Source organism: Labrus mixtus, chromosome 1, assembly GCF_963584025.1.
Source record: "Labrus mixtus chromosome 1, fLabMix1.1, whole genome shotgun sequence".
NCBI lineage: Eukaryota > Metazoa > Chordata > Actinopteri > Labriformes > Labridae > Labrus > Labrus mixtus.
Window position 1 is genome coordinate 27,430,085 of NC_083612.1, and position 16,676 is coordinate 27,446,760.

Genomic DNA, 16,676 nt, shown 5'->3' on the forward strand with positions numbered 1-16,676 from the left:
AGTATGTTTTTATTGAAACTTTCCTGAGAAAATTACTCTGGCTCGATTTGAAGCCGCATTAAGGTTGGGTAAAATATGAAAACAAGCTGAACCTGTTTCTACTCCATCTTAAATATACTGTACTGTACCCTTCCCTTTACCTTCATATCTTTTTGGCTCCATTTTAAGCCAAAGTAAATCCCGTTTGGCCTTTTCATGCCCCTTGCCTCTCAATCCCAGAGGCAGAGAGGGGTGAGTGGAGGGCACGATCATTGAACTCTTTTGTTCTGCTGTCTGATCTGGGCTGGGGGGCATTCAGCTCCTCTTCCCACACAGCATTTCACATGATGGCACCCGAAATGACAACATATGCTCTCCCTCTGATTCAGAGCTGGATAAAAATAAAACTCACTGTCACAAGCCACCAGATTGGGAAATAGGTTACTGGTTGGCAAAGCAGCACTGTGAGCTGTCACAGTAAAAGCGGATGGCCTCATTTACTATCAAAATGTCTATCAGTCTGTGGCTTTTTTCATCTGGAAGGAGCCCCCATTTCACAATTCATACATTACAGAGACTATGTTTACTGCTCGAGATTCTTCTGACCTAGTTTTGCAGCTAGAACTGAAACATATTTCAACATAAAATCCTAACACTGAGAGAGTTCATCTGTGGGGTTAAAAATACAACAAATTATGTTTAACAACTACTTAAATTGTTAAGGTGTCTTGATGTTACTACTCTACTGTGACTTAAGCAAAAATAGCAGTGACTTGACAATTTTAAAGATAACATGTCTGGTCTTACTCTAAGCAGCATTTGATTGATGGACCTCACTGACAATGTGTTTTCTCTCTTTCATCCTGTCTGTCTTTCCTCTTTCGTCATATGTCTCTTCCTCCCTCTCTTTTTGTTCCTCTCTCTCTGTAGTCATGGTGAAACAGGAGAATAGAGATGAGCTGGACCTTCCTGCAGTACCCCCTATATCCATGCCCCTGGCACATGCTGCCAGTTTGGTGCGCACCCAGCTGCCTTCTCCTGAGCAGGGCCACCCATCGGAAAACCTTCTGTCAAGCTCCCCTCGCAGTCTGGCCACAGGCTCCGGACCTGGCCTGCTACCCCTACAGGCCCCCTGCCCCTCTCTGGGCTCCCCGTCTTTCCAGCACCTGCCTCACCTCCAGGGGCGCAGTTTGCACCACCCTCCTGCAGACTGCCACATGACGTTCCACCCGAGCTCTGCTCCTCCGCGGCCCTCCTACCAGCCTATGCAGCACAGCCACAGTCACGGTCACAGCCTGCCCTTCAACGGCCAGTCCAGCCTGCCTCCTCAGGGTTATGAACGGATGCCCTTTCAGCACAGCCCCAGTGCAGCACCCCACCAAATGGGCATGGGGATGGTGTACCCTTCCTCTCCTTGTTCTTCACCATCAACACCCTCCTCTTCCACCAACCCCATAGCTGGGTCTCCCCAGAGCCAACAACCCCTGCTCACTCCTTCATCCCCTCACCTCCACACACTCGGAGGCTATCACCCGAACCCTACCCAGGTGCCCTCTCCAGGTGGCCATCCACTCATGGGGCAGCACTCCTCTCAACTGCAAAGGGCCATGGGATACCATCCCGTAGGTCAAAGGTCTGCATCCTGTCCCACAACGTCCAGTGCCCCACCACCGCCACAAATGATTCCCTCGCATCACTCTGGGCCTTCCTCCCCTCAGCTGCACTCACTGCCCTACCAGTCTCCCACCTCATCCTCCCCCACCTCAGGAGGCAGTCCTCTGGGTCCCCCCCAACAGCACCATTCAGGACAGCTTTCACCCCAGGCTACAAGCCCGGTCATGGCCAGCCTGTCACCGGCTGCAGCAGGGTCACTGGTTCACCCTCTTAGCCCACAGGTGCCCTTCCCATCAGACGGGGAGAGGCTGAACATCAAACAAGAGCCTGAGGAGAAGGAGCCCACCTTCCGCTCAATTGGCCTGCAGGACATCACGCTGGATGATGGTAAGCTATTCATTTACTTTATTGATCTGGTGTCCACAAAATCAGATCTTGATATGTCACAAAGAAAGGCACAGGCATCTATGAAAAAATAGTTTCACATGAAACTCACTGAGCTATTCATCCAGAAAAGCCAGTGGCATCAGAAATAGACACATTTGGTTGTAAGCACTTTAAAACTGTTTGAAGAACATGAAAGAGAAGCTGGCCCTAAGACCAAGACTACTATTGGACACCCATCCTCCCTACTTTGACTCAAACAATCACCCTTTATTTATAAAGCACTTTTCATACAATAATGTAGAAGTGCTTTACAAAAATCAAATCAAGAAGCAACAATATGACCTCCTCCCACCCCTAGACACCCCCCCAGCCCTAACCGACCACCACAATCCATGCACATAGGGAAAAAGAACTAGATAAAAACAGGTACAGACAGACTGAGGAATAATAACATGAAGGAAATAGATAAGATAATAAAACAAAATACAATATGTAACACTAAAAGACAATTCAATGTATAAAAAAAACACTGAAAGCAAATCTATAGAATATAATATTGTTAAGTAAATACGTTAATAAAACACTAAAAGCTAATCTGGAAAATAAAATAGAAAAACTAAGATTAGATGTAAATCAATAAAACAGAATAAGACTACACTTTTGTAAAATGTCTTGAGATAACTTTAGTTTTGAATCAAATAGAAACAAGATGATCGATTGATTGATATAAAATATGTAAAAAAATATATAATATATATAATTTAAAAATATGTACATATTAAATATATTTATAAATAAATACAACTACATGTGATAAAATGAAATTCTGTTTAAAGCCAGACTCAAGAGGTAAAAAAGGACTATGTCTGTCTGTCTGTTTAACCTGTCTGTATGTGTCTCTTGTTTTTCCTCTGACTCTCATTTTCCAGCTTTCTGTCAGTCCGAACTTCTCTCATTATCACATTTTCTTTCTCAGTCTGTCTTTTCACACGAGATATTTGTGTAGCACAGCCATCTGTGATGAGGTTCTGATGCAGCTGATGAAGTAAAACAGCTGAAGCACTGCTTATATTTTCATTGGGCTGCCTGAAACCTTGATGCCTGATAATGGTGATAACGTTTCAGAGCATGCTGTAGTGTGAGCAGGATGATTTCTGAGGGGTCCTGTGGCTTTAGTATTGTGTTACATAGACATAGTAGGACTGATAACTGTAGTATCGTATTATAGAGCCTAATCGCAAACACTCAGCTTATTTAAATCCAGCAGCAGTTTGGAGATTAATTACAACCTGTATTTTTTGGCCTCTTGGAACTAGGGAGGGGATTGCATCATTTTGAGCCTCTACTAAAGGCCATAGCTAGAAAACAAAAACTACAGTTATATGCTGCTGCAGTAATTACATCCTGTGTGTATTTGTGCGTATGAGAGCGGATGTGTGTTAACAGCCCTAATTAGCATGCTCATGAGACTTGTTGACTTAACAATTGACTAGTGAAGTCAGCACATGCATATAGCAGCTTTTTTCTCTCTCATTCATAAACACTACTTCCTTATCTATAATGAGTGTGTCCAAACTGTTCTAAATCATCAACGTCCTTATCTGGATTGCTTGGTTTTGTTAACTCCAGCACCATATTCAAATGAGGGTCTTAAAGGTTTAGGGTTAATAAGTAGCCCGGTGAGGCTGTGTCAGGGAGGTGTGATATTGTATGCTAGCAAGGGTCAGCCTAATTAACACAGGGCCATTGTCAATAAGTGATGTGTGAAAGACCAACAACCACAGAGGTACATCAGTTCATAATACTTATGCGTACACACATGCTGACAAGCAATCAAACGATTGTTATCTGTGTACAACAGCCTGATGTATTAGCTTTCCTTTCTCTCCTCTTTTCAGGCAAGTGTGTGGTTACATCTTTGCACTCGTGAAATCTGTATACTCCGAAATATTTCACGTTAAACTCAATTTTAGTCTTCATCACATAAGCAGAGAGAGAGACACACACACAGCCTCTAAAAACTAGCTGGCCACACTCGAACTCTTGTGAAAAAAAGTGTGAGAAAAGTTTGTGAGTGACACAGTTCAGCCATGAATGTAAGCTTTCCCTTTGAGCCTGTGGCTAAAAATAGCTTTCTGTGCCAGCCCAGCTCTGTAGGCCATGGTTTGGAGTAGCAACATGAGACTTCAAACTACATCTCTGAGTTTTAGAAGGTCGCGGCACACTCTCTGAAGTAGTCCATTTTCAATGAAGTTTGACAGGCAGAGATGAGGCACAAACGCAAACATAAATGTGTGTAGATGTTGTACACAAAGACAGAATGCACATGTAATGCAAAAACACTCAAAAGCATATACATAAATGTTAACGTGTTTGCTCTTTGAAAAAGGCTTTCATATAATCCAGAATTATTCCTTAGAGCATCATTAAAATACATTTGACCCATGTGGTTGTCTACATGATCAATGTAGTGCGAGTAGGGGGAAACAAGACTGCACACTGTTAGGTTAAAGTCACAACAAACATGAATGAGGTTGCATCCTTTTGACTTGATGATTTCCCCCCCTTCTCCATCTTTTTCTGTTAATCTCTCACCTTTAGACTTCCCAGATAAACAAACAAACAAGTCGTTAGTAAAACATTTTGTGTTTTTTGAAAATGTGCCTTTATAATTTGTCTTTCTCCTTAAAAAGATGAGATTAAGTCATTATTGTTGCAGATTTGTGTCAGCGGCATGAGAGGGAATATGAATGTGAGTGTGTAGAAAACTGCTCCGGTTAGCAAACAGATGGCCCTTGTGACGCACACCAGAGCATGCTCGAGATGTGTATGTGTTGTGTGTTAGATGAGATATTGTGTTTGTGTGTATCTGTTTGATGTTGTGGAGGTGTGAGTGCACTTTGGGTTTGTGTGTATGCTAGGCAGGAGACACAGGAGGTGAGAAGACAGACTGACAGACAGATGGACAGACAAGGTCAGGATCCAAGCCCACTGCAGGGTCACTCAGCCGAGACATTCAATCTGAAATGTACTTGGCATCTCAGATCTAGTAAAGGAATACTAGATAGTGTTGTGCTTTGTGGGCTGTAGATTTAAGATTGTTTTAAATTTAAGACATTTAAAATATATATATGTTAAGAGTTATGTTAGTTTGGAAATGGCTTCTTTGAAACAATAGAAAAACATCAAAGCTTTATTTTCTTAAGGTTTTTATTTTTATGAGGTTTTACATGAAAAGATGCTAAAAAAGATAAGGACCTGGATAAGCAACGCACAAAGTTTTTAAAGCATTTCTACTGCTTTGATGTCAGTGATGAAAAGAAAAGCACAAGGTAGGGTGCCACCATTGTGAAATTCTAAGACAAGTCTTTAGCTGTTTTCCACATTCAGCATGGAGACCATGCGATTTCTTTACATGGACACACACAAAGACAGGTACAGATGACTGATGGATTTAGAATAGTTGTACTGTATTTCTACTTACACCAGTGTTACTGTTAGCTAGGGTTGCCAAAGCCTTGTAAACTTGAGTTTGATTTGTTTATATACAGGAGTTGAATGAAGTGGTCCCTCCTGTGATGAGGATTACAGCTGTCATGGTGACTGAATCTTTGTGCTGCTGAACTGTGCATTTAATAAATTGATCAGCTCGTGATAATCTCTCTGTTGACAGAGCACACATGGGAAGAGATAACACTTTTGTGTTTGTTCATGTGTGTTGGTCAACAGTAACGATGGTGTCCATACTGTGCCTAGTTTGTGGTCACAACAAAAGCCGGTCTTTTTGTTGGACCTGCCCACATTCACGGCTGCCTCAAATTGCTTGCACGTCTTTGAGGGTTAATAAAAGGCTGAGCCCTGCTGCCTACACCACTAAGAGAGACACAGACACAGAAATGACACAACACAGTTAGCGACACATGCACGAAAATGTAATCAAATGAAAGAGTCAGTGTCTGAGCAGTAAAACATCTGTCAACAATGTTTTAACCCGAACTTTGCACGAGCACAGACTTTGTAGAAAACATTAAACTTCCAAGAGCTGTTGATATAAAAGTTGTGCTTGCAGGTATTTTGGAGCATAATAGTGAATCACATGTTAATCATAATTAAAAAAATGTTGTCCAATTTATTATTAGATTTTCAACATTATTATAAGTCAGAGACATGCACACATGTAACAATGCATTTTTCTGAATAAAAAGTTAAAATTAGCAAGACTTCAGTAATGTGCATGGCTACTGTTTCCGGAGGGAAGTAGACAGTCATGGCATGAAATGTCCTTTGGTTGCCTGGCAGTTTCCCTCAGACAAGAAAAGACGAGCAGCTAAGCACTGTAAATCCCATACTTGTTTTAGCTAGTTAGCTTGTATGACATTACAACACTAGAAACAAGCAAGATGTAACTTAAATTAGTAAGCTCAAGAGGGGTTTGACTCTTTGCCTTATATTTGACGACAGATATGAGAGTGGTATTGCTCTTGTCATGTGACTCTGGGCAAGAGAGTGTGTCGGTCTATTGCTTGAACAGTAGTTCTTTGTAATACAAAAAACCCTGGTCAGTACTGCCAATCCCACTGAGAAACAACAGCAGGATCCAAGTGTTCTCAGTTTAAAGGGCCCTTCAGCTCATGGGCAGCTGTTCTCAGCCAACAGCACAACAAGTGATTGGAGAGGCTAACATCTAGAAATCAAAAAAAGACTTGAATATTTTGCTCTAGCTGACCACACCATGTGGAAAAACACTAGTAAATATTGGAGTTTCATTTGACAGGTGGCCAGAAATACTTTCTCCGGTTTAATCCCAAACAGAATAAGACTTGAATATGATCTTTTGGTTTTCTGGCTACACACTGACATTATTTTGAGTCTAATTTTGGTTTTGGAAGGCTTAAAAAAATATAATATGAACCTGGATACTGTTATTTTGCAAAAGTCCACCTGCCTTATTTATTTTTTATTTTATTTTATTTGTCAATTTTATTTCATTCAAAAAAAAACAATAAAGTTAAGAAAAACAAACAAACATAAAATCTCAAATTTTGAATGAAAAGGAGCATAAAGAAGATTAATCTTATAATATCTGCCCCTCTTTTACAAAACATTAATTAAAACAAAACAGAACACTTAATTCAAAAACAATTTAAATTAATTTGGCTGCAGGCAAACACAGCCACTGGCAGCCCCCCTGTAAGTCCTCCTTACCAATTCATTATACACTGTACAAAGTATATCACAATACATTTTTGTTACAGCATCACAAAACAAAACAGTATCTCACTGACATATTTCCACATATTTATCAAGTCATCCAGTACATCATCACACAGACCATCAACCACCATTCAACAACAGTAAATGCAAAGTAATTTACAGTGAAAGCATTGAATGCTGTTTTTATGAAACTCTACAATTCATTCATTGAATCAGACAAACAAGTTCTTCAAATAGTATTATTATTCACAAGTGTAAACAGACAGGAAGAAATAAAAACACTGCTGTGGTTCATTACATTTTCTGTAACATGAAGTGTGTGTGTGTGTGTGTGTGTGTGTGCGTGTGCGTGCGTGCGTGCGTGCGTGTATGGGACCATTGTAGCCAGAGGTTGCATGGTGCCATCAACTTACCATAACAGAGAAATAACAGAACTCTTGATTGAACGGCATGAAAAAAGTAGCAATGGAAGGAAAAAACGTTTCCATCCAGCGCTGCTGCAGCTCATTAAAAACAATGGCAAACATTTGCTGGTCTTTTCCCCCTGAAACAAGTGGAAATGGACTTTGTGTGTCATCTTTCCATACAATTAAGGTCTTAGAGAGTTTAATGCAGAAGTCTTGGAAGACGCTGGAGCTTGGTATGGAGACAGAGCCAGTGCTGCATTTTCCTTTAGACAGAAGAAGAAGAAGCCTGGAAATCCTTAAGCAGGGATCAGCACAACTTATCAACCCTTGGTTTGTGTTTCTGAATATGTATTTAACAAATTATGAATATAATTATGCAATTACGAACATGAACAGACTTGGTTTTAAATGGGATTGTGCCTGTATTTTTAATTTGTGTGTGTTTTTGTTGGCTGCTCTCCTGAATGTCAGTGCTCATTTGTTCTTGTCAGTACAGCATAGAATGCCACTCTTTGCCTGGAAAATGAAAACTACTGTACTGACCACATTTCTCATGGCATACAGAGTGTGCTGAGGTAGATTTCACCTCCCTCTAAAGCTGCAGAGTGAATGCAAGTTTGCGTAAACTAATCCTTACAGTTTGTTTTTCTCTGAACTTCTGGTGAGTCACGTTTACCAGTAACCTGTTTGACACTGATGACATGTGGGAGATACACTCTTAGCATTTTTTTGAAATGCACATTATCAATAGTGTACAAAAATATCACACACACAATTCCCCTCAAAATGATGGGGCACTGACGACCTAGCAGCCCGGGTTCAAGTCCGACTTGCGGTCCCTTTCTGGCACAACATTCCTCACTCTCTCTTCCAACTTCCTACTCTTTCCACTGTCCTATTTAAATAAAAATGAAGGCAAAAGCCACAAAATAAATCTAAATATAGATATGAGTTTAATTTCACCTTCAGAACTACAATTAAATATTTGAAAGGCATGACTTTTGACTGAAGGAAATTATTTAAATTTTCTCACATTTTAAAGAAGTAAATAATAATTAATTGCACCGGCTGTTTTTTGTTTTAATGGAACTGGATCCTTTAAACAACACTCTGCCCAGGTTAGAGAAACATCTATTATTTTAGATGAACTTGTGGCTCCCGATGCATAACACATTACACTGCAAGAAAAGGCCCACACCAGAGATTCATCATGCTCTCTGCTGATTAGTCTGCCCGTTAAACCTATTAACCATTTTATTTGGCTTTGCTGATCTCCCCATGCGGCCATTTGGGCTCGAGTGATTTCCTTCTTACAGCCCGGTATTTTTGGTCACCTGCTGATGTGTGTCTCCACAGCAAAGGCAGAGAAGTCTTGTGAATCACTTACCGTCAGATCAAATGGGAAACCCACAGACAGTTAACAGATATGCGTGACTTTGAGAAACTGACCTTTAGATTTTCGTTCCTACGGAGTACCCTGTGCCCTCGCCCACTCAGTGACGACAAAAGTGAAATTAAAATTAAGCAGAGCACGATCACAGAGCAGCAGCAGCAGAGTTTAAACAGTGAGCCAGATAAAGATCTGGAAGGTTTCAAAACAAATTCCATCAACTGATCATCTATTTCCAATGTGTGTGATCGCTCAGTGGATTTTTACTTCACATTCGGTCTCGTACCTGAGGCTCCGTGAAGACGTGTGTGTGTGTGTCATTGCAGGGCCCTGCGAGTGGAAACTGTGTGCTTTGATATTCCCTCTTGAAGGCAAACCAAGTCTCCTTCTGTTCCCTCTCCACAAATGTTTTCCACTGTGGCATGTTGTCTTCATTTGCTGGACTCAAAAATCAGTCAGTCAATCTTCCAGTTATTTGCTTAAACTGCTCTGCCAGAGTAATGCTTTTTAAGCCTGGGTCAGGGAACCTTTTTCTATGTGTCACAGCTTTATGACAATCCCCCATTTTCCATCTCGACAGTAGATATGTTTATTGTACTGACTGTCCGTCTGCCTGTTCCACTTCTGTTTTGCATTATGGAAATCTGTTTTAATTCTCCTCCTTTGACATGAACTTTGGAAACAGAGACGTGAGTTTACCCAATCCCAGTGGTCTCCTGATAGATTTTGGGGATATGTCCCGGACATCGTTATATTCAGCAGATGTAGATTCGAGGATATGTTTGTTTCTACTAAGTAATATTTTTAAAGGGAGTACAAGTATATTTAGAGAAGAGATTTTTGTTATATCTTTATTTTCTTCTCTTTAACTGTAAACTCCCTGGCTTACTTGTCAACTTGACAACTTTACTAAGTCTCTTTGTTTCCCTGAATGTCCTCTGTCTCTCCTCGGCTCAAAGAAGCTTGGTCCTAAAGAGGATTAGTGGGGATATCTACGATGAAGAAAGCAGCGTTATTAGAAACAAGTATCTGACACCATGTTGTAAGGAGAATTTTCAGACCTCACTTGCCCTCTTTAAGAATTATTTTATTTCCCATCTAAACCACAGGGGACAGCTTCATCTGATTACCTGACTAAAGCAGTAGTAGTAGTAGTAGTAGCAGCAGTAGTCGGCTGACTGCAGATGTATATTTTGACTCGGGAGCCCCCCTCCCAGTCATCTGCAGAGGATCTCCCTCCGGCTGAGCAATTCAGACCCACACTTACTATGGCGGGCAACGCTGAATCACCGGCTTTGACGTTGCACTGTTTTCAATGATATGAGTAAATCTGAGAAAACACTATCAACATATGAAACTCCTCAGTCAAAGCTGCCTTTCACTTCTGATTTATTGATGTGTGGAGCCCAAGCCTTAAATGAATGACTGCATACGAAGCAGAGATGATTGCTCATCGATATGGGAAATTAACCCTCTGTTTATAAAAAAGCTTTCTCTAAGGTTTTAAACGTTTTACCTTCAGGAGAAACGGTTGCAAATCCTGAATATTATTTTAATTTGATTTTTCTTCACATATTGACATCCAATAAAAGGGAAAACTACAAAGAATAAATGTTTACGGACTGGGATTAAAATTTGCTCACAAAATTCAGTCTTGTTCCAAACAGCCCAAAATAAGTCAAGAAATGATCAATAAGTGCAGCCGTAATATTGACTGCAGTGCCACTTGTTAGTGATTGTGAAAGATATGTGGGGAAACCTCATCCTCCAGTTTGTAATGACAGAGCCAAAAGAGTCAAACTGAGATAAACATGTATTTTTAAATTTTCTTTTGATCAAGCATTTTCTTCTATAATTTCTCCTCTCATGTTTATCTGAGTTTACAGCTTAATGTTTGCCTCTGCAATAATCTAATCAGTACAGCGGAAAGTGGTATTTTCTGCAAACGCCCACTTGATGTCTCACTTGCTGGTTGCTCATATTCCTGTGGTGATAGAGCACATTCCCTCCCATCAATCATGAGAGCTACAGTTAACCACAGCAGCCCTCAGCTGTGCAGGAGACTGAGCTGGCCTGTAAACATCGGCCTTTGACTGAACCACTAAATAAACTTATCATAAGTCTTTGATTTAGACCCTAATCCAGACCATTATAGTTCATTCATTCATAGTCCACCTCATTTTAGGTGTTTTCTACCTTCTTCTGGATTCAAGTATTAAGTGTGACCGACAAAGTATCTCAGAAATCTCTACATTTCACTAAATGTGTGACGTGGACAAAGAAGCCCATTCACTTGTTTTTTCTTTGTTGTGATAGAGCTTCTCTGTTGTCCTTTAAAGCTGTAAGACGCTGTTCTTCTCAGCTCAGTTTTACCGCTTCTCCTTTTAAAGGTCACAGCCTTTAAAAGAGTGTGTAGACATCAATCATAGTTTTATTTTACAATGAGTTGTGGGACAAAATTCACAAAGTTAAGAATTCATTTTGTATATTGCCTTATAGAAAAGTCTATCATATATAAATGTTTACTCTGATAGTCACAGTGTAACATCGTCACTTCGTGGTGGGGCTGTGAGTGTGGTGTGTGTGTGTGTGTGTGTGTGTGTGTGTGTGTGTGTGTGTGAACATAGATGACATGGGAAAGGAAGAGCCTCCCACGCTAACAGGATGATGTGAGTGATGGTGGCCAGACACAAAAGCAAGCAGCAGAAAACACAAATAAAACAACAGAAGGTGCAGCACAGCTGAATTCAGTGAACTGACGGTCCTGTGACAAAGATTGTGAAAGAAATGAAGAGTTTTGAACAATACACCAGAAAGCGTACAGAGACACGGGTGATAAGTGTGAGATAAATGATGATGTTACCCTACGAATATAAAAATGTTCAAAAAAAGTTTTTAAAAAGTTTTGCGTCTTAACGCCTTTATTACAATCTGTGTGTCATCCAATTTCAATACGGTTTCTTTTTCTCATGAAACACACTCGGCTGCTCATCATTCACTGAGTCACCCCCTACTCACTTTTCATGGTCTAAGTTACAGTAATACATTTCTTTATTACAGCAAAGGGGGGAAAGTGTATTTTTATAGCTCAGGGGAAACAAAGAGGAGCTGTATTTTGGACTGTCATGTATAGACAGGTCTGGTTGTAAGCCTCCCAGTATCCAACTGGGTTAGAGGTCTCTGCTGAACCCTCCCAAACCAGTTTGCCCGGCCTGAAACGTTTCTCTGACCTGTAACGTCAACTCCAAAACATTTGGGGAAATACACACATGTTGTCAGTGGGAAACTTTGCATTTTCAATGACGTCCAAAAAAACAAAAAACACCGTCTGTCTCTCTGTCCTCGTGTCCTGCTCCCCACGTCAAAGTACTCAAAGTTGATTTACTTCCCGGCTGCACTTTTACTAGCTCCCTGCTGTGTCTCATGTGGTCCCAGTTTGAATACCGAATGGAGGCAGCAGATGCAAAACAATCACCCACACTGGCTGAAAAACAGGAGCAGAGAATGACTTATCTGTTGTATATTTAAATGGCGGCTCTGACTGAGTCGGAGGAGTAATTAACCTCGCTGCGCCTGAGTGCCACTCTCAGCTCAACAACACGTTTTTAACCATGCTTTGGTTCAACACGGCCTTTCCGCCATGCTCACAAACCCCGTGAACAGCCCCGAGGAAATGTACTGAAGCACCATTAAAGTTATAATGAAGTAATGGACGGGCCTGTCCCGTACAGGACTGTTTATAGCTCAGTCAGTCTGCTGTGGCAACTTCTAACAGTTGTTGGACTCTCACAAAGGTCACAACTGTGAATGGAATCGTTTCTCTCATTCGTTTGTCAGGAGTGATTATTTCTCGAGTCAGAGCTGTGACTCTGTGAACTTTGGGGTTTGCCAGTTTTTTAAGTTTTTCCACTTTGAGCTCTCCTCAGGTTGAGTTTGAGCTTTCGGTGTTGTGAGGAACTCAAAGTGGGAAAACACTGCACCCTGCAGGTCAGATACGTGTACTTCTGTTTCACTTCAGGACTAACGGGTGAAACTAAACCATCACAGTGACATCAGATGGTTGCTTATACTTACATACATAACTTCTATTTTTAAATCCTAATAGTAATAATCTAGTAACTGTGGATTTATATCTAGTCAGATGTCACTTTTTGACTCTAAATTAATTGAAATCTTCCCACTTCTTTCCAGCTTTTCAAGCAATCCGAGTCTCTATTTCTCTTTTTCTCCCTCCATTATTATCCCATAAATGTCAGGAATTATTTATTTAAACTTGTACTTCTCTGAATGATGGTTGCAGCATTCAGTAATGTTCTTTGTGTGACACAACAGATGAAAAGAGTAATAATAGTAATTTAACATATTATAGAAAGCACATACACTGCACTCATTAACAGTAAGCTCAACTTCCTGACAAATTACTGCAATATGTGCTGCTATCACACATAGCTACATTGTGTGAGTTTACTAATTTACTAACAAGTGAGTTAGTAATAATGTGTTTTTTTCCTGTTTGTTCTCTTTTCACAGTGAATGAAATCATCGGCAGAGACATGTCCCAGTCCCCCAGCACCCATGTTTCTCCATCAGCACACAGCCAGTCATAGCTCAGCCAACACCTCGGCCCTGGTGCAGTCCTCCAGGGAATCAAACCACCTCCCCCTTGCAGCTCTAACCATGACCAAGACCCTGTTCCAAGTCCATGTTCAGGTTATGGTCCTGTGTGAAGTTGGACAAGATGAGCAGGGGGGGGGCGCTGTGGTCAGGGACAGAATACACTTCTGCTAAATCCTCATGGACCTGCTGTACCACCAGCCTGACAATCTCACCCCTCTCTCCTCTGATTTCTTTAAAACTGCAACATAAATGTTTTCTGAAATCTAGAAACAGAACTCAACTCAGATTGAAAAGAAAGATGAGCTGCAGCCTTATTTGTGTTAAAATATTTGCAGAATAACGAAACCATGGAGATCTGTCCTTCTACAATAGCTGTGTGTCTGACCTTTCAAAGCACCACTGTCTTCCTGAACAGTCAGCTCTGTGGATCTGGAGCGCTAGCTTTGACTTACTGTAGTGGAGACGATACTGCAGTGTGTGTCGTCCACTCTCTCACCAGCATTGACGTTTATGAATGAGGATATTATAAGACAGAAGAAGAAAGACTCGGAAGTGCCCAGCGCTTTCAAAGGAAGCCAGAACTGGGATTGTAAAATGTTGCGTAGAGTGTTTCTCAGGCGATATTTTTGTCTCCCAGGAAGCTTGAAAACGTTATTGTTTCCCCCCTGAGTGAGCATCAGCTAAAGTGGCATGATGCGAGATGATGGCATTAAAGAAATATTGGCCGTAAAAATAGATGCCCCAACTCAAAACAAAGTTTAAAAAAAAGAAGAAGAAAGTATCCATCAGTCTGCTTTATTAAAGACGACACTGCCCCCCCCCCCCCCCCCCCTTTAATTACAAAAGCATTTAGGAGCAGGGTGCAGGGCTTCAGCAGGGAGGACAAACTCCTCTGGTGCTGGACATGGATTTGCAACCTGCAACATTCCACAACTTTCAGCAACCCTGCAGCCATGTAGTTATCTGTAAATGAACAGCCCCCCCCCCTTCTTAGCCCTACTATGTTTTCTTCTTCAAGCTGAACAAATGCCTTATTAACACTTAGCAGCTTTGAATGATAGCAAAAGCTTTTTTGTATTGTTGTGTTGTTGTTTTTTTTTGCACAGCTGTTTGTTTTTTACAGACCTCCGACTTGATCAGTGTTGATCTGATTTTTTTCATGACTCCTGGAAGGGGATGGGGGTGAGTGGGGGTTCATGACTGAGTAAGCCCTCTTAAACATTTTCATTCAAAGATATGCGACGATAAGATATGTGTCACTCCTGACGTTTCTTCTCTTATGCATAACATCCCAAATTGTCCAGGGGCCCCTTTGTGTGCCTTGTGTCTCTGCTGGCACCACACCTGTGATAGCATCATCAGCAGTGGATATTAAAAAGAAAATGTAACAAAAGTTGAAAGTATTACAGGTTTTATTTACGAATTCCCCCTGTCTTTATTGAACACTGTCAGACACTTCTCCCTGAGTGTCTCTTCATGACAATGTTTTCATTTGATTCCTGATCTGACACACATGCAAAGAGTGTTTTCCGGTAGGTTTCTCGTCAGATTGTGTGGATGTGAACAGACTGATGCGGGTTCTGATGTGAACATTTGCATCTGCTTTTTTTTTTTTTTTTGCCTTAAGCTCGACAATGACGCTCCTCCTGTGTGTGAGGAGCATTGCAAAAGACTGTTTGAAGTCAGTGTCCAGGTGAAAAAGATTCTACTATGCATTAAAATTCTGCCTAATGCCTTTTAAAATGAGAAAAAAGAAAAAAAGACCTTGATGCCTCTAGAAGTAGACTGTAGACTTGTTGATTGGTTCTGTTAGCATCCTGGGGTTGTTCATCAGCCAATCTGCCTTGTCAAGGACACACTGCAAGCATCTTCATGAGTTCAGGAGTGTGTGAGGACGGATGGTGTTTGAACCAAATATGCTGTACAGAAGACAGGAATTATAAGAGTGTTATTTTCAACAACAGAAGCACACACATGTATTTAGGCTATGCAAGCTATAACAGCAGTAAATGTGAGATACAACATTAAAAAAGAGATTAGAACCTTTTATGTTGTTTCTGAACTTCACAGAGAAGATAGAAATAAAACATTCAGATAGTGAGAGAATCATGTCACTTTGTAAACTATTAGGATGCCTTAACTCTTGTTTGAAAAACAGTTTTTCAGTGTGTCTGTATGCTTTTCTGGGTTGATTTATTTTTCCATGACAAAGATGCAAGTCAGTTACCTTTATTACTTTAGTTTGTTTGGAGGGGAGGCACGGGGATGGGGGAAGGGAGTTGACTTTTGTTCATATAAAGCTGGTTCTGCAGCCTGAAAGACTCGAGTCATCGAGAGAAACAACAAAACCAGCATCACCATGAAACTCTGGCTGCCGTCCTCTTCTGTCACAACCAAAGACCGAACAAGACGTTCCCCCTTTACATAACAATAAAGCAACAGAGACTCTTCTGCTCTATTTTTGATACTTTGAAATGGATGTCATTCCTAAAAGGTTGGGGACATGTTTGGGTGTTGAATATGTATTGATATTTTGATATCTATAGATGTTCAAACACACCCACACACATATATATATATATATTCACACATCTATATATATGTTTTGTAAAATAAAAGGGAAATACAGGTTTAGCTGATGTTTACCGAGCCTTGTGTTGTCATTTCCTGTATATTTTGTATGTTAAAATTTTTGTAATTTTTAAGACTGCAGTGCTTTTTGAAATTATTCAAAGGGAATACCTTGCTTATAATGTAGGCTCTAAAGTAGTATATATCAATAAAACAGAAAACTCACCTACGGGTCTGTGACTTTCTTTTTGAATGTCTTCTGCCTTTTCCTAACTCCACCGACCCATGTAAACAACTCATTGATTAAATATAGAGGATCATAGCTGATGTAAACACAGACGCCTTGCTTTAAGATGGATGTACTAATGTTTCTCCTCTATGTCAGTGAAAGATTACTTCGATGAAAGAGATACACTTCATATATGCAGAGCTAATCTATATTAAGGAATGTGTGCATAGGCACCCTCTAGTTGTAATATTTATAAAAAGAATCATTT

The 16,676-nt window shown here is 40.6% G+C and overlaps 1 protein-coding gene across 2 annotated transcripts in view; it reads left to right on the forward strand.

The window, feature by feature from the left end:
* Positions 1 to 16,404, forward strand: part of nfatc3a (nuclear factor of activated T cells 3a) — a 55,413-nt gene extending 39,009 nt beyond the window's left edge. For both annotated transcript variants that reach the window (XM_061040888.1, XM_061040896.1), the window contains exons 9-10: positions 910 to 1,980; positions 13,522 to 16,404. In XM_061040888.1, the coding sequence (XP_060896871.1) occupies positions 910 to 1,980; positions 13,522 to 13,598 (1,148 nt within the window). In that variant the 3' untranslated portion in view covers positions 13,599 to 16,404. The remainder of the gene's footprint in view (positions 1 to 909; positions 1,981 to 13,521) is intronic.
* The last annotated feature ends 272 nt before the right edge of the window (positions 16,405 to 16,676 follow it).